The following is a 19,513-nucleotide window of genomic DNA, read 5'->3' as shown; positions in this document are numbered from 1 at the left end:
GTGGGCACTGCGACGCTTATGGTACTTATACTCAAGAGAGAGGCCATTTTGGTAGAAATCAGGCTATTAGATGTCCACTCATAGCTCTTATGTGGATGCTCTAGGTCTATGACAAGCCTGCTATTTAGAAAGGAAAGCAGTTTCTAAGGAAGTATTTACAAGGAAAGCAGTTGTTTGTCTAAAGAAAACTTTGTAAAAATTAGAAGGATAAAAGGATATCTGCTCTATTAGCTTCATATCTTGCAATACTATTGCAAAGATTTAATAAATACAGTAAGGCAGTATGAACTGCAACTTGCATCAGAAGTTATCTGTCAAGTCCACTTACATATACACAAAGCATCAGCTACTTTGGGAGGTGAAATTTTGTCTCTCACTAATAAGAAGTCCTATACTAAACAGCCACAAATTTAACTCTGAATCTGCTGACTTTTATTGCTGTGTATCAACAACAAAAATATTTTGCTTAGTTGGCTTTCTGCTTCTAGGCAACTGAGACTGCTAGATTCAGATCCACTTTATATCTATTTCCGTCACTGTTAGCTGACTGAGTGCATTTCAATGTGTAACATTCAAACACAAAAGAAAAAAAAAAATGCAGCAAGTTGCACTTTAAATCTGATGTTACAGTGCTGTTTAAAATTGATGTTTTAAATAGGTGCTAGGCATCCAATAAATTCAAAATGAGTTCACAGTATTCTGGTACAGGATGTTATGGGAAAGCATGGTGAGTGAGCAAAGAATATACATGCACCCATCTCAAGAAATGCAATACATAGCCTTAAAATTCCACCTGTCCAGTAGGATAGTTGCTGGCCTTGAGGGGTGAATTCCACAGAAGAACACGGTGCTCCTGTAAAATGATATTCCCTTCCTACAGGACAGGTGGAATTGTAAAGCTTTGAGACTGTTAGGCCTAAAACTATTAATTTTCCATGTACACTCTGCAGCATTTGTGAAGTGGGGCTTTTTAGTCCTGCCTGAATCTAACTCACCTCCTAGACACCAGCCTGACAGACCTTTGCACGTGCTGGATCACAGCTTAGTCATCCTACAGCAAGCGTGAACCCCTCAAACATAAAGGACAATTTATGTCGGGGCGGGCAGCAAATACAAAAAGGGGAGAAGGGGAAACGAGCACGCAGAGCCACGGGCCGTGTGTCCACAGCTCTGGCAGGGAGAGTCCCCACCGTGCTTTGGCAGCAGGCAGCAGCAAAGGACACCCCGGGGCTGCCCAAAGCATGCTGCCTCTCAGCCTCTCTCCTCTCCACCTGCTGTAAATCTCCTCAAAGACATTTTGGAGTGATGAAAGAATTTGTCCTCTTCTTTAGAGCTCCTCTTATAAAACATATCCTGTACTGTTTCTATTTTAAAATTGGTTACTTAAAATGGAAACACAGAGTGCCAAGCAATTTTTTCTTTACTGGATATATTTTAAATTAAACGCATGTGACCAAACTGAGAAAGACACTTGTTACATGACTAATATAAACATCATGCTGTTTATTTTAGGTTATACTAGTGTGATGCCGCAGGTACTGATATAAATCTTAGCTGTTGATTAATGCAAGGTTATTACACTGCTTGACCTGCTGAATGGCTGATACTCAGGACTGTGAAAAGATCACTTCAGTAAGGTGGTTTTAAGAAAGCTGTGGAAAATGAGAACTTATTAAATGCAAACTTGCTAAAAGTAGATACTGTTAATAAGTTCAGGGGGTAATTTTTAACTAGTCATATATTTATGAGATATTGATACTCAGAACTACAGACAAAATTTTAGGAACTAGTTACCACTGTAGGTTAAGTTAAAGCCTACATACTAAAGAGGCCAGGCAACTCCTAAATTTCTATATTATATAAGCACAGAATAAACTGTGTGTTCATTTTTAGCCCTGACTGCACATTATGAAGCAACAACATAGGAATAGCTGGTAATTTAAAGAAAACTACTTTTCTAGACTCTCCAGATGTATCAACAGGCATTAAAAAATCCACGAAGAAACAACGCATGTTCCATTTCATTTATTTTAGAAAGTGCCTGTTTCCATGAGGTTCCTGCAATACCCTATTTTTTTAACCTTGCTTATACCCTTTAGTTTAGCTAAAAATACACACCGCCCCCACCCCCCCATATTTTTTTTCTAGGTCATATAAAGCGGGTGTCCGGGATGAGCCAAGGAAGAATCTGACTCTAGTCAGTATGATGACACTGCAGAAACAGCCTACTCAAAGATATAATATTACATATGGCCCATCTTAGGTTTTGCTAGAGCTAGCCAAATATATCCCACCTCCCTCCTTGTTTCATTGAAGGGGATTACATGATCTAGATCTTACAAAATGTCAAAACGTATATAAAATCTATTGCACATATACAGAAGATAAGTACGTGTGTGTGTCTGTGTGTATGTATTTCTCCACCCCCATCCAGCCCTAGGACATACGCATACTTTTGTGAACGATGACAATGTACATGCACACATGGAGCAGGCATCTCTTATTTCAGGATGCATACACATAGCCCAGAAGGATTCCTTGAAAAATGTGTAAAGAGTGGAGAAAGAGTATGCAAACTCTTCCCACTGGGGTCCCTGGTATATGGCACTAAGGAGAGTAAGAACTGCTCATTATTTGTCTCCTCAAAGACACCAAGGAACGACAGAGAAAAATTGCAGCCACTCCTTATCCCTAACTATCCTTCATATTTTAGAACTTCTACTAGCAGCCACAATGATTTACAATCACAGACAAAAGAAAAATCTTAATTAGAGCTGGGGACTGGGTGCTGTTGCTGACTGTGGCTACTTCAGTGCAACTATGATTTTATGAGTTGAACAGATTCATCCCGTTTACCTTATTACTACATAATGGCAGTAACTTAACCAAGTGGACTTTTACTACCCAGAAACCATCTACTTACTTTATTTTGTGACAATGATTGTGTTATTTATCCTGTAATAAAGTTTGAGGGTGTAGAAGTCTAGTAGAGCAAGCACTGTACATGAACTGTAGGTTGGGAACGTAACATGAGTTCACTCTGTAAAAGAGAACTGTATTTCACAGTCTCTCTAATTTTGTTTTACATGCTTCAAGAATCCTGTCACCCTGGCATCTGAGAGCTCACTGTAGATAGTTAACTCTTTGGGCCAGTATGTTCCTTAACTTTCCTGACTTAAAACCTAATAGTTTATTAGTCTCCAACAAAACCGAAAACATCGCTGCCTACCTGTTGAGAGGGCATACAAACAGGAACAAAGCCAGGCAGTAATACCAAAAGTTTGAATTCAGCCAAAGGGAAACAAAAAAGACACAACCTTGTACAGTGTGTATAACCTCTTCTGCTCATGATGCACAGACACCTGGCTGCAAGGGCTGGCAGGTTCTCTGCAGTGGAAGAAAACCTATCAGCTAAGATCAAGAAGACACCAAGATAAATTCTTAACCACATTCTTTAAAATCCCAGCCTTGAAAAGCGTCGATGTTGTCTATCAGCTCCATGCCATAACTGGTGTCTTGTTTTAACACCAATGGTAAGTTATCTTACTAAGAGAGAGCTCTTGCATAATCTTCCCTTGAAAACAGAAATCATGGCAGTTTTTCAATTTAGCATAAAGAAAAATAATGCAACTCTCTACATAATCATAACTATTTTCCCCCATATTTTATACTTGCCCCTGAGGAATCAGTTGTCCCATCCACTTCATAAATGATAGTGGGACAACTACCAGCAGAGGTATGCAATAGAGAAACTCAAGGCACCATTTTTCCCCTCATCAGATGCAGATGACATCTGCCTATCTATCCCATGGGCACCAGCCATTACAGCTATCAAGGGAATTTGTTGAAAGACAGTCATGTTCCACAGCACTGTTCATCCTACAAATTCTGACGTATTCCTGCTCAGATTTCCCTTTTGTGATACGAGAGCACCCTCTCAATGAAAAGGCTTTCTTGAGCATCATGCAGTGGAGAAATGCTTGGGTTTGGGAGCTGGAAGGTAAGTTAGGAGAGGAGCTAAGAGAGATTACAAGGAGACAAGGACCTTCATCTGGTAACACGTCTTCAGATTTCTTGTAGTTCTTTCAAGAATTACAAAGACTATAGAGTGAGTTGTAAGTTTTTTGGCTGCTTTAACCACGCATGTTCAACTGTGGGTGTTTAGAGAAATTCCACTTCCATAGCAGAAGGAAAAAAAAACCCCAACAAAAACACCTCCCAAACAATTAAACTACTGTCAAAAAACCCACACAGTTTCTAATCCTAAACTGTCATTCAGAGGATGTACATCATTACAGTGAATTCCACTTAAATAAAGGAGGTTTAAAAGCCTTTTGTAAAATAGCGGTTAACAAAAGTAACAGAGAACATACCTAACTGTGACAAAGTGCATTGGTAAGGAAGAGGGAAAACTCCCAGGCGGCTTTGGAAACATCCTTTTTCTGCTAACCTTTTTTAAATGTACAAAGTGAGTGCGAAAGCCTTGCAAGAGCTAAAGGCACATCTCAGATTCTGCAACACACACTACATATGTGAAACAGTAATTGTTTTGAGATTTCAGACATATACTGTGCTGTCATTTGAAAAAAGTGATGGATGAGAAACTGGAAACCTCAAGGAATTAGTAATAGGATATAAAGCATTTCACCTCTAGGTCACCAGTTCAAATTCAACCAGGTTGGTAGTGACCAAAAGTAGTTACCATCTGGCAGCTGTTCTCTGGCTGATGTAAATTGAGTTGAGGGTCTCAGCGCATTTCCTAGTGGACAGGTGTCCTCATCACAAAAAACACCATAATCAACTCTCTGTTTGGCTTTCTCAGCAAAGCCACTGAACAAGGAACGAAAGTGAAGACTGAGCTATATTCCAGGTCAACATGAAAGCATGTCGGCTGCAGAGCACTGCAGATTCTTAATCATAATTCCTCTTTATATTTTAAGACACACAGATTAGGGAGGAACTTAATTTATCATTACATTAAACGGAGTAGCCTTTCCAACTCAAGAGCGAGCTTACATGCTGCTGTTTCTGCTCAATGCAGATTTCTTTCCAACATGCAGCTACAGCAGAGTTTGGAAGCAAACTATAATCCCATTATTAAAAATGGTAAATTTACGCTAACACACTGTATTGGGTTTGCGTGACAAGGTTTTGGTAGCGGGGGGTGTATAGGGGTGGTTTCTGTGAGAAGCTGCTAGAAGCTTCCCCTATGTCTGATAAAGCCAATGCCAGCCGGCTCCAAGATGGACCCGCCACTGGCCAAGGCCGAGTCCATCAACGATGGTGGTAACACCTCTGGGATAACACATTTATGAAGGGGGAAAAAAACCCAAAACTGCTGGGCAATCAACAGCAGGGGAGAGAGGAGTGAGAATATGTGAGAGAAACAGCCCTGCAGACACCAAAGTTAGTGAAGGAGGAGGGGGAGGACGGTGCTCCAAGCACCAGAGCAGAGATTCCCCTGCAGCCTGTGGTGAAGACCATGGTGAGGCAGGCTGTCCCCCTGCAGCCCATGGGGGTTAACGGTGGAGCAGATATCCACCTGCAGCCCATGGAGGACCCCACGCCGGAGCAGGTGGATGCGCCCAAAGGAGGCTGGGACCCCATGGGAAGCCTGCACTGGAGCAGGCTCTCGACAGGAGCTGCGGACCCATGGGGAGAGAAGAGCCCATGCTGGAGCAGGTTTGCTGGCAGGACTTGCGACCCCATGGGGGACCCACGCTGGAGCAGTCTGTTCCTGAAGGACTGCACCCCGTGGAAGGGACCCACGCTGGAGCAGTTCGTGAAGAACTGCAGCCCGTGGGAAGGACTCACGTTGGAAAAATTAATGGAGGACTGTCTCCCAGGGGAGGAACCCCATGCTGGAGCAGGGGAAGAGTGTGAGGAGTCCTCCCCCTGAGGAGGAAAGAGCGGCAGAGACAACATGATGAACTGACCACAACCCCCATTCCCCGTCCCCCTGCGCCGCTGGTGGGGAGGAGGTAGAGAAAATCAGGAGTGAAGTTGAGCCTGGGAAGAAGGGAGGGGTGGGGGGAAGGTGTTTTTAAGATTTGGTTTTATTTCTCATTACCCTTCTCTGATTTGATTGGTAATAAACTAAACTGATTTCCCCAAGTCAAGTCTGTTTTGCCCCTGACGGTAATTAGTGAGTGATCTCTCCCTGTCCTTATCTCAACCCATGAGCCTTTCGTTATATTTTCTCTCCCCTGTTCAGCTGAGGAGTGATAGCAGCTTTGGTGGGCACCTGGCATCCAGCCAGGGTCAACCCACCACATGCACTTACTCTGTCTCAGAAAACCCACACTTATTATAGAGGACTCAGACACAGAAAACAAACTGGTTTTGGACTACTGGATACAGACCGTAGGTTGAGATTATCCAACTTTGGAAATAAGAGGAAATAAGACCCATGTCTCAAGAAATAAAGACGACATAGTTCTAGGCAGAACTGTGTGGGAACAAGCCTTCAAAATATTATGCGTGAAAAACACTGGGAAAAAAATACTCCCTTATACAGATTTTTCCTCAACAGGAACTGGAAAATTTATTGAGTCTACTTATGGCCCACCCGTGCTTCGCACAAGACATGGGACCAGTTGTGTATGGTATGACCTGCTGATAGGCACCATCTAAACCACCTGTTGCCATAATTGGTTGAGCCCTATTATATCTGAAATTGTTAAAACAGGTATAGTTATCGTGTGTTCTCTCTCATTTCGGCGTTTGTGGAATAAAGGCAACTAGAACAGAATTAAAGTATTCTGTATCATCAGCCTTTCAACACACAAAGGCATTTCTTGAACATCAGCGGCTTGTAAAACTGAGTCGAGGGCTAGTGGTGTTAAACAATGAAGAGTGTGAAAACTGTTGTTCCAGGGAAGAGCCCTACACCACCTCGGGTAAAATACAGCCAGAGCTCATAGGTGGCTAGAACATGGCATTTCAGGCTGAAGAGTTTGACGTGGTTTAAGCGGTAGCTGACTTTGGAATGTTCTTAGCATGCCTTCAGATAATGTTAACTTTAAATAAACTTGCTGAATACTCATGTAAATTATTTCCATTTGGCTGTCTCATTATTCAATATGCTTTCAAGGAACATGGTGATGAAAGAAGAAAAATACCTCTTTCTAACATAACCATACTGGCAAGAGGATCAACATTATCAGTATTCAAAGAATGTCTTGGCAGGATAAACCTTCATAAAAAGAAGGAGCACTAGCTAATCCAAGTTATCAAAATAGCAATAGTACTTCAACGGTTGATCTGCAAAGTGATTCATTATTTATTGCTACTGCAAACAAAACATTCAGAGCAGAAAGAGCAATTGAGTATTTCCTATTCAGAAATCCACTGACAGAGAGTACACAATAAATGAACCCTAGGATGACTGATAAAAGGCTATCTATTTTCTTACTCACTAGAAAACAACCCAAAGGCAGGAAGAGCATCGTGGTTCTTCACAGAAATCAGACACTTAATGGTAATATTTTCCGAATTAACACAGATATGAAGTGTGGCACAATAACAAGAAAAATTTCTGGAAATTTCGTTCAGAAGCACAAGACATAAACCTTTAAAAAAAAACCCCAACCATGGTGAAAATAAGACATGCAATGTACTGTGCATCCTAAAAACATATATACATTCAACAGCTCAATAAGAGGCCTGACTTGTCAAAATAAGTTTCTGCTATAATCAATTAGGCAACCATTTTCAGATGCCTAACCTCAGACACTTCCATGAAAGTTTCAGCCTCATTACATTCTTCCTCGGTAAAGCTAGGGTTATGCTTTCTTCCATTTTCCTTCCATTTCTTATAAAATACAGGACTTGAAAGACTAGGTTTTTTGGTTGGTTTGTTTGTTGGTTGGTTGTTTTTTTTAATGTACTGGTTTTGTAATTTATTTTCAAGATTTCTTTGAAATACACTTTCACTTACACTTTCTTCACTTACTACCCTTTCGATCCATCTTTCCTCGTCTTGTTCTGGAATACCTCATCTCTGCTACCTTCTTGCTCTTTTAAGCCTCGGAACCTGATCTTACTCCTGATGTGTATCTTCTTCCATTGCAACAGAAAGTATTGGCTCAGCCTCAAGAACTTGCGATTCTAGGAATTCCTCTGAATAATTGCACATATAATTTTTTAAAATATATAATCTATGAGCTACACGAAAAATAAAGCCATTCTAAAGAAGTTGATTCTTTCTCCTAGTACATTTGAACAGAAATATAACAGCCACCACCAAAAAAGAAAAAAAAAAAAAAAAATCACAGACAACCCTATTCAGTAGATTATTATTCTAGTACAGATATACTGTAGTATCACTACAGGAAAAACACCTTCTGATCTGAATTAATAATTTTAATGACAACAATACTTAGCATCTGAAGGAAAAAGAACTAATGAACATTCATGTTCTGTGATATTATGGTAAAACGGATGCACGTAGACCTGCTGGAAGTTGTTATGCATTGGAATTTCAGAATTTTGAATTTCTTAAAAGTTATGATGCAATAGGTAATTTTTAATTTTGCAAGGAATGACAACAGCAGTAGAAACACAGGAATCTGCATTCAAAGTTTTTTAACATTTTCAGACTATTTTAAAGCATTTACACATGCACTGAGACAGACTACACTTTCTGTACGATTTCTTAAGCCTTTAATTTTCCCTGCTCAGCAATAGCTATTGAGCGACCTCTTGTGTTGAAACATGTCTGAGCAGTTTCTTAGGTTTTTTTTCCTAAATAAGTTAGATTAACATAAGGCCGGCAGTGCAAAATGAAGAGCCCAAAAAATCAGCACCATCTCTGTCATTACAATGAATAATACTGCCTGCAGATAGCATCTGTACTGATTACCTACTCAAATTGCGTATTGAAGAATTTACCTCTGAAGCTAACAGGATAGGTAGTCAAAAACAACGTGCAATGGCTACTATCATGCCGCTCTCCACACCATTTTTGCAGTAAGTATTGTGAAAAAGACATGTGATCAAATTCTTGCACATTATTGCCATTGTATTAAAATAAGCACAGAAAAAAAGAAAAACAAGATATGTAATAGTCTAATCAAAGGGGATGAAATCACAATACCATAAAAAAAAAAATCATTTGCAACTTGTCACGAGGGCAAAAACAAACCACCAATGAAAGACAAAATTAGTTTTATTAACCAACATTTAAGACCAATACTGTGAACCACTGCTAGATATGTCAAGGAGCTTAACACAATCTAAGAAGTGCACACCCATAAGATCTCTGGTTTCAAGCTTTCCATAGTCCCAATGAAATAAGACTGAAAGTAACTACGCTTTCTCAGCTTTGAAATATTAATTCTGTAGCCACAAGGCTGGCTTTTGTTTTTCACAGTATCTACACTTTGATATTTAGAAATACATAGATAAATATAACCAGAGCATGTTATACAACTCCAGAAAAGGATGGGCAATCTGTTGTCATTTCAAGAAAGCACAGTCTCATTCGTCATTCCCACTGAAAAGGAACTGAAGTGTGAATGTTTGGTTGATAGAGTAACTGATCTAAATTGCTCAATGAACAGGCCATATACCAAGATCAACAAACAAAATTATTTTAGAACAGAAAAAGAATTGCTGAGGGATCTGGCCACAAGATGTCACACTCTACTTTGCAGCAACTTGGAAATTCTTTAGCATAGCTTTTTTCTCAGAGATGCCGAAAACAGAGTACAACCAGTAAAATTAGCTATGTTAAATCGGGGTCAGGTAAAAGAGAACTGCTCAATGAGTCATTTCTGTAGCTGCGTGTGCAATTTCTGTAGCTGTGTTATAAAATTACTGTTCAATATGCTGTGAAGTCAAAGTAGCCTCCAAGCAGCCTCTGTTTAGACTTGGGGGAACGGATTCAAAGAACAACTACCTCAACTAAAGCCAGTTGTTATAACATAACGTTACTCTTACTTACACCAATGTAGCAAATTGGTTTGAATTTTTTAGCCTTTTTAAATAAAACCATCATTATGTATTAAGCTCTTATGACTCGGCATACAGCAAGCTACCTGTATGTGCTATAGTGTCTGTCTATCCAGATAGACAGCCTAACTAAGTAAGTTTTGAGTTTTTTCAGTTGGCTTAGGTTAACACTTGATCAGGCCATGTGGCCTAGTAAGGTCTCACTGCTTTATTCTGCAGAACACCACCATGATCTTTACTAACGACTAGCATGTAAAATCATTCTTATACTACTAGCATGTAAAATAATTTTTATGCTTCATGTATCTAAGCAGACATCTGTTGGAGCAGACCAAAAGGCAGATCTGAGCCTGAGTTTTAGACATTTAGGATCAAAATCTGTAACCTTCATAAATACACATCTATGAAGGGAAGAAAGAAGTGGAAGTTCAAAACAAACCTATGATCAAAGAAAATTCCTAGGAATGAAAAATTTTATGTAAGTATTAGATGAACTGCATAAATTCATTAGAAACTGATCCTTAAGATAGCTGATAGAGAAAAACCTCATTATTACCTTATTATGTGTTAAGGTTACCCTCAGGTCTGGTTTTATGATACCATATGCTGTCAGTAGATCTTGGACTTTTTTCAGTTCTTCCTTACATTTTCTATTTGTTGAGTAAAACTGCTTTCTTACAGGAAGATTCTTAAACAACTTTAGGACTGTTACTGTAGTACCTGCAAGCAGGTGACAAAAAACAAGTAGAAATTACACTGAAAGCATACCACTGACTGGATATTGAAGAAACTTCATTTTTACTTGAAGAGACCTGTCTGTATGCTGCTGCATACAAAATAAACCCTAGTAACACCAAATTAGTTCATATTACCATGAGAAGAAATATACCAAATTAGCAGCTATCCTCCCAAAAAAAGTACCTACAGACCTCAAGAGCTGTGATTCCCCTCCTTTATTTAGAGTTATGATTGCAGCACTAAGCCTTCTTTCGTACACACTGACAATAGCGAGAATCAGCACTAAATAAAGCTGAAGACTCTTTCAGTGCATATTAAGTTAACTTTCATTAGTAAAATGATTAACAGACTAGAATCTAATCAGACATATTTGGAGGCAAAGGAACACTGAGCTCGATCAAAGCCCTACACAAGCATTTGCTTTAGGGTAGTACCTGAAGAGCCTGATACCTCTGTTCAAGGCACAGTACATAGAGGAGGAATATTCACCTATCAACACAATCACATGAATTCGTAGCTCATAAGGATATTGACTGAATTCTGTGACATATGTTTAATAGTTTGCAATCATTCAACAATTTTGACAGAAGACAAGGCAACGCAACCCACAGGCCAGGAAAATACTACAGCCTAAATCTTAAGAAGAGTCCCTGGTTAAAATTAGCTAAAATTAGAGTTCTCCGCTTCAGCTCATTCTTCGGTGTTTGCCCATTGACTAGCCCTCGGCAGCTTTTTCTGGCTTAATGGCTCCCTGCGGCCAGTTAGCACTGAGGAGGAAGGGAGCCGGGTCGGCAGTCAGCTCACCATTGGGTGTACAAGCACTGCAGCCAGCTGGGGAGCAGCTTGTGGGCACAATATTGGCAAGGAGTGCTGTGGCTAGCTGGGAAAAGCTGAGCTTTACAGAAGAGCTGCAACTGCTTCCTCAGGAGCACATCCTCGTCACAAGAAAGGAGCAACCCGCTTCTCTTCTGGGAACACACACTGGCTGGAGCGTGAACGCAAGGACACAGCGTGGTCTTTTAATGGTCCTCGCTGAGCAACAACTAGCTGAGCAGAGCACAAAGTAGAACAGATGCTACCCCAAACCTACACCACGTCTGAACCACCAAGGCTGCCTCTGAGGTGAGGGCAACCTTTAATCTTCCACACAAACACACAGAAGGATTTCTAGTGACATACCCTTCCTGCAGGTTAGAAAAAACTGACTTTGCCTGGTCCTACAGCCATGCTGCTTCCAGCAACTGCTTCGTACAGCAGCAGGGCAACTCTTCCTCCTTTAAGCAAGGATTTTGCTACATACAGAAACATTATTTTGGTCCTGAACAAATCTTTCATATACTTATATAGTGTCTGCCTGGACCTGGGGTATTCAATTTTTATAGTTTTTATTTCCGCTGTCAGCTTGAAGAAGTGAGTCAGAGAAGGAGAAACTAGTTTATAATCTCTAAAGCAACTTCCAAGACATATTATTTCTTACGATAACAACACATTCTCAGTTGACAGACATAAGGCAAGAAATGTTTACAGCTGCAAAGATTTCATACTCAGCCTTCAAGTACAGAACAGGTATTTCAACATCAAACAGAGCCCCAGAGAAAAAGAAAATACTTCTGTCACAGTGCAACACCAGAACAATGATATCCTACCTTGCCCAAGATGGGAAGGTTTTTTAGAAGTTATATGCCCATTACTATCCAAAGCATACTGAGTGCTGAAATCATCAGCAGCTGTCTTTGTTGTGATCAAAACCTGAAAAGAGTAATTTAAAAAAATAATGTTAATCAAGGATTTACAAAGTTCAGAATGTGCTTAGATAAGCTTTGCTACCACCCTTGCGTTACTTTAGACACCACAGTTACATTTAATTCGTTTATAAAATTCTTCTTCTACAGATGTTTCTTACAGTCACAGAAAAATTCTGCATTATTACTCATTTTTCCATCCATTTAACTAAAAGCCATGCATTTCTATCACACTAATACACAAAGCATATCAATCCCTACTACCTACAACACACAATTCTATATCTTCTATTCTAAACACAGGTTAAATAAACATATAAGGCAATTGATAATTTCGCATTTTAATCCATAGGCATACTATGACAACTTCTTAAATTCATGTGAGATTCCACAAACATAACGACTACTATCAAACAAACAGTCTATTATCTTTCCACACCCAAATATATCTAGCAATCAGTAGTTTCATGTTTTGTAAGCTATTAAGGTAATACACAGAGTGGCTTTAGCAAGACCAGTCATACGCCAGAAGTTCAATAAAACTACAATTCCCTGACTTCAGGTATCAATAGTTTGAACAATAGAGCCACTACACTTTAACCACCTGAAAGACATAAAGGTTACCACACATACAGAGCTTCAAGATATTTTGGTTTATTTTAGTGTCTCATATGAATCATTCAGAGTTCAGCCATGCCTCTGGAGAGAAAAAACAGTAATTGATTAATTGGAAATGACAATACTACAGACCTACTTAAGGGCCAATAGTAAAGTACCTCTTAACTGAAACTTTGGGGGGCAGTTTGGGTAGCCAGAATGCAATTAATGCCAGGAGTGTTTAATTAACATAATTACTGATCTAAGGATTAAAGTAATACCTATTAAAGTACTTAATACACTCAGGCCACCTCCCATCTCTTATGAAACATGCCATAGAGCTGATTAAATGCTCAGAGCAGATGGCATCCTGCTCTGACAACTCATTAGAAGGAACCAATGACTGAGGTTTGTCATCATCTATCAAAACACCAACACTTTTGAAAGCATCTTTGGAAATCTCCATACAAACACACAGCCCACTCCTGCTTAGTGCAAGGTGAATGTAGCCCAAGGTAGCAAAGAGTCAAGCTCTAACATCTCTCCTGACCTTGACAGTTGATGGCTCCAATCAGACACAGATATCAGTATTATCTTGCAGGATCTAATCCTTGGCAGACTTAGAAAGAAGAATCCAGAACTTGACCTTGGCACAGCACGAATACAAAAAGGCAGAGCACAATGGAAGAGGTAGATGCTGTGCCCTTAACAGCCTGAACACTTTTCAGATGGTTTTGAACCAACTTCCTTACTTTCAATCAACAAGTTAAATCCCAAATATTAGTATGCTGTCAGTCCTCTTAACACAAACATATGGATCAGCCTCAGATAGGCCAGGGAGCAGGTTCCTGTTTACTCATATGGACAACAAAGTTTGTGTAACTGCAGTCATATACATGTCAAGGAGCAATATGGAGCCCAGCAAGATCCCATGACTGCTGATCACCTAGATAACATCAAGGCAGAAATCCCTACTGGAACGGTAGCTATGTGGGCCATCAGTTCCCTGAAGTGATTTCTCCTGGCCACCACCTGCTGTTCCTCATTTTGATTTACCTTAATTCAAGTAGCAAACTCAGCCATACTCTTTGACATTATATTTGCTGATAACACTAAACAGGATAAGCCAGTGTTCTAAGGAATCATGTATCTATAAATGTATCTATACCCTGATACAAAAGAAAAGGAAACATTAAGTAATCTGTCTCTGACCTATTCTGACTAAGGAAAATAAATAGAGCACTGCTGTAACCGGTATGACAGAAAGGCAGGACTGACACCAAGAAGAAATCCATACTGCTTCCTAACAGTATGACACGACTTCTGGGGAAGAGGGAAAAGGCAGCAGACACAAGCCAAACCGTTCAGAAAACATATCCATGACAGGCTGCTGAACAATTTAAAGTCTTTGTACTGATGTTTTAATAAAACTTTTGCAAACACACACACACAAAAAAACCCACAACACAAAACACTAGACACATTTATAGCAACTGGTCACCTCTGATATGCAGCAAATTGATCCCAAAGCCTCCCCACGGAAACCGTATGTTGTCAACCTTTCAAGGTCCTCAGAAGAGCTTATTTTTGAGGTGTAGTGTTTAATTGCCATAACCGGAACATCAGCAACCTTGATTCCATTGCCGTTGTCTCTTACTTCTATTTTGTTAAATCCGTAATTCTCCTAAAAAAGAACAAAACATAACAGAGCACTAAAACAACTGAATGAATTAAGACACAAGTTTGAAGCAGCTAAGGTTACAGCTTCTAGCCATCCAGACAGAAGCGGGAGTTTTGCTTATTTGGAGAAACTGAGCAGGCACTAAGTGTCTCTGCTTAAAAAAAAAAAAAAAAAGAGAAAGAAAAATACAACATGTTAGGATAGTAGTGATGGTTTCTCTAATTAAATAATGTAATTTATACCCTGTGGTGTGGAAACAGCACGTTAATATAAATACAGTAAAATTAAAACAGGAATTAAGTAATTTTTTTTTTTTTTTACACCATGATGAAATTTGCAAAACCTAAGCTCAGAAAGAGGTCTATAGCTGGAAAGCTAAAGACTTTTTCACCTCTTTTCACCTCTCTTACCTATTTGGTATCAATTTTTTTGATATCGCCACAAATGCAGCCCTGCATCCATTAAAGTCCGTGGGCCCTCACTTAGAACTGTTTTCATTTTCAGTCTTGATTCATGCGATTTCACTACTTCAGTAATTTTCCAGTGTCTATATTGTGTCTCAATATACAGAAGCTGAAATTCTAATGGGGGCAAGGCATGAATGGGGACAGAAATACAAAAGCTTGTAAAGAGGTACAATACTTTACAGAAAGAAGTAAAGGTTCCTAGAGGCTCTTTTAAAAACAGCTTTCAAGGAAGCAAAGTTCAATCTTTGTGATTTACCTTTACGTACATGCAATACATATTTTACTGAATTCTAATTTAAATATGTCATTTCAATAAGCACCAGCATAAATAGGGTAAAACTCTGAAAACCCAGATAATTAGGACAGCTAAATGAAAGATGGAATTCAGGTTCTATAACATCTCAAACAGGTGCAGCAAACAAATGCTTCCTTCCAGCTACATTATAATCTGCACATGTAAATCGCACCCAAAAGAACCACAAGCCAGGAGGAGAAAGTAATTAGAGCTGCAGGATCACTAACTAACTTTTACAGAAGCACGCCTGGCTCTTTGAAAAGATTACGATGTAACATACAGAAAAATGTGCTGTACTGTGTAATACATCTAGGCGACCTTAAAATTGTTTTTGCTTAGAAAGAGTATCTTGAATTAGTGGCTACCACCACTGATGCTGTACAGAGCACGTGATGGTTGCTCACAGAGAGCTGATTGATTAAACAGAACTAACTCTGTTGTCCCATCTGGGCATATACTGAAAACAGTTATGAAAAAATATAATGTACTCTCAGGGTTATTTCTCAAAGTAAAAAAATAATGCAGTTAAAAACAAAAGGAAGGTATCTAAAGATATTATCTGTATTCCCACATAATCTGCATTAGGAAACATCAAAAGCCTCTGAGGTAGGCACAGAACTCTATATATTTAATTAACTGATACACAATAGAAATGTGGGTACATTTCACTTTCCGTATTAATGAACAGTGCTAAAGCTATCTTCAGGTGAAAAACAATGCTTTTGCTAATATTTGAGACAACCTCCTACTGGGAAGCAAAACAGAACCTAAGCAATACACCTCAACTGAACATAAAAACACATAAGGAGATACAAACGGGAAACTTTCTACCCTGCTGCTGTATGCACTAACGAAGGGTTTGAGCATTTTACAATGAACCCCTATTTTCCATTCTGATATGTACTTCCAGACCACTTAACTGCTTAGGAAAAGTGAGATTTATCTTCTTCAACTTGAATCAAAATGTTACATGAATGATTCTCTATTTCTTTTCTAATATTATTCATTTTACTTAAAATATTACAGTGCTTAAGCTTTGTATTCTGTAACACCTTCCACCATGATACACGACCTAAATACTACTGAGGTTGTGATCCCATGAGATGTTTAAGTTGCTCTACCACATCACTGATGCCAAACCATATGGTTCAACTCCTTCCTCTTTTACTCACAACTGCACAGCCCCATCTTTGTTTCAGCTACAGCTCTATTACTCATGAGCACTCTAAGGTCAATTCAGCTTATTAAACTGGCACAAATAATACACTTCTGCTGGGTTACTTTTCTCTTGCATTAGCAAGATGAATGGATCACGAGAGGCAGAAATGTCTAGCAATGCCGTGCAGATGGACGTAGGACTTCGTTTTTCAGGCAATGAGATGGATCAGGTGTACAGTGGAACCTAACCCCGAGCTAAACTTCCTCTGAGAAGGTTCTAAGGATTAAAGCTCCCACTTCATGCACTAATACAAAAAAGGCGCAGAAACGAGTGCCTGCCTTTTACGACAGCCATTTCGTGTAATAGTAGTAAACATGTAGCTAAGATCCATCCTTCCCGAATCCCAGCTTTGCTCCAACTACTAACACAGGCAGTTGCTCATCTTCTCTATTAATTAAAATATGCAGGTCTCAGTCAGACTGTGCAGATTATTCTCATAAATTCCTGTTGTTAGAGGTCAGTCAGGGAAACTGACAGACTGATGCCCGTGGAGTCTCTTTATCCATACACAAGCAATTATATTGCTGCATCAATGGTTTTTAGCATACTTTAACCTGAAAGCCAGGACATCATGTCAAGAATAAAACCATCATTCTACATGTGCTTAATGCACAGCCATGCTACAGAGGCAGTTGACCCCGCTGCTAACAACAAGGCAAGCTCCACCATGTTCCTATTTCTAAAAGCAACAAAGCTGAGTTTCAAATTAATAAATAGATACCACTCAACACCTTACAGAAAGGCCACAGTTCAGTTTCTAAGCAAATGACTGGCTTTTAATTGTAATTAAAGTAATATCACATTATCTAAAACTACAGTATAAGCTGATGTTTTTCCCAGTGTTGTGTAAAAGCTAGTTGATACACAGTGCAAAGGCGCTCAATAACATCACCTTTTGGAGTTGCATCAACCAAGAAGTTAACAAGAATAGAAGACTAGCCAAAGCTTCCCCCTACAACTGACCACTGCCACAGTTTCTACCTGAGAATCATTCCACCTGCAGGTTAACTCCTGTCCGTCTGTCTCCAAAAAAGCCATTCCTGTCTTTATTCAGGCAAACTGGGTAACAAGTCTGAATGAATCAGCTAGCCTTCCTAATCCATCTGGAAAAGGTTAAAACAATGAAAATGGTGCAAGTTTCAGGCAAAAAACACCAAGCTGTAAAATGAAATTTCAAAGTTTCTGTTCTCTATTACACTTTTGAACTAAACCAGAGTTAATGTGCTCATTGAGCTCTATTATGTGGTTGACCTTATTTAAATTTCACATGATAAAAATAGTATTTTGATATAAAAATATTCTTATCACAAAAAAACCCAGGAAAAAATCCACTGTTTTACAGTATTACAGTGTACAGTTGTGCAAAGTGCAGGTTTTCTCTTCTCCCCTAGTACTCACAGAAGAACAATCAGCAAATCTTGTTTACTCACTGACAACCTGTGTAAAGCCAGGTTTGTTTGTTTATTTTAGAAATACAGTGATTTGGATTGGGCTGAACTGACAACGAATGTAACTAGTGCAGATGACTAATGCACTGAAAATGGTTGAGAATGCTCTTTTTAATTGATTTGGGACCTCTCACTATGGAAACAGCTGGTTATTGCACTATGAAAAACCCACGCTGATTAGAGGGCTTTCTCCTCCAGCTATCTGCATGGCTCTATATCGGCACTCCAGTAAAAGAGACAAGGTTTGTTCTAACAATTTTTGAAGGCTCCAAAACCTTCTGTTGACTTCTTGCAGTTATTGATTGGCTCACAGGATCCAGTTCTGATACCCTTACCCCCAGAACTGTGCACACATTACTCACTTTGGAGTTACTCACGAAGCAAGATACTACGCAGTCTAAATATTGAGAAGATAGAGGTCATCACAGACCATAGTAAAGACAGAGTCTCTTCAGCTCACTTAAGGCAAATAACAAATAAGCATGTTCCTTGGCATCTGCAGGAAACCATACTCAGATGGAAAACACTTGAGACTCATTCAGAAAAGATAGCAGTGATACGGACAAAGAAACAAGCAGAAATTGAATTGCCCTCCTAATTAAGAGCATTTGTCTAACACTTAGTTCAAGAATAGCTTATACATTCACTGTTATTTGCAGGAAAGGAAATTGGATGTGATTCTGGATACATCCATTTATACAGACTGTAACAACACACTTTCTTACGAAGCAGGAGATACTGCTACTATGCAGCTGTTGACAAAATACTGCAAAACCAGAAATACTCATGGCAGCAAGAGAAGCTGATCAGTTAGCCATTTTACCCAAATTGGGGAAAAAAGCACAAGTTCTTTATTATAAGCAATATCTTCTTTTTTCAGAAACTATCCTTGAGTGATATGCCAACTTTTTTTTAACATCTTATAAAAATAAAATGTTAGAAGTAGCCAGAGCTCACCATGCTAATTAGGGACCATGTGGTAATTTATATCACAAAAAACATCTACCATGGCCATCAACCTTTTCCATTGTTTCCATTTTCACCTTCCTGACAATATTTTGTGATGAGCATTAAATATGCCAGTCTAGCAGTGAAACTTAAGTCCAACATCTTTTAAAACAAGCTATTGGTCAGAAAAAGTAACTTGTAAGTAGGAAAAGAAGTATTAAAGAAGTTGACACTTTTTCCCCAAGATACACTCGGGAGCACAAATATGCCTTACTGTTTCAGTGGGGCCTCAAAAATGTTAATGGAAACTGATTTTGGACCGTTTTTATTTGAGGTTAAAATATGTATGTATAAATACTACTAATACCCTTCTATTCCCCAAACCACGATAGCCTAAAAAATGCATTTGCAGTGGAACAACTTT

The 19,513-nt window shown here is 39.1% G+C and overlaps 1 protein-coding gene across 4 annotated transcripts in view; it reads right to left on the bottom strand.

The window, feature by feature from the left end:
- PMS1 (PMS1 homolog 1, mismatch repair system component) overlaps window positions 1–19,513 on the bottom strand; it is a 49,200-nt gene that overhangs the window by 26,388 nt on the left and 3,299 nt on the right. For all 4 annotated transcript variants that reach the window (XM_076342208.1, XM_076342210.1, XM_076342213.1 and 1 more), the window contains exons 3-5: window positions 14,533–14,715; window positions 12,339–12,441; window positions 10,511–10,674 (exon numbers count right to left, since the gene is read on the bottom strand). In XM_076342208.1, coding sequence (XP_076198323.1) covers window positions 10,511–10,674; window positions 12,339–12,441; window positions 14,533–14,715 — 450 coding nt within the window. The remainder of the gene's footprint in view (window positions 1–10,510; window positions 10,675–12,338; window positions 12,442–14,532; window positions 14,716–19,513) is intronic.

The sequence above is a fragment of the Aptenodytes patagonicus genome, chromosome 6 (genome assembly GCF_965638725.1).
Source record: "Aptenodytes patagonicus chromosome 6, bAptPat1.pri.cur, whole genome shotgun sequence".
NCBI lineage: Eukaryota > Metazoa > Chordata > Aves > Sphenisciformes > Spheniscidae > Aptenodytes > Aptenodytes patagonicus.
This window is presented reverse-complemented; position numbering and strand designations above follow the sequence as displayed.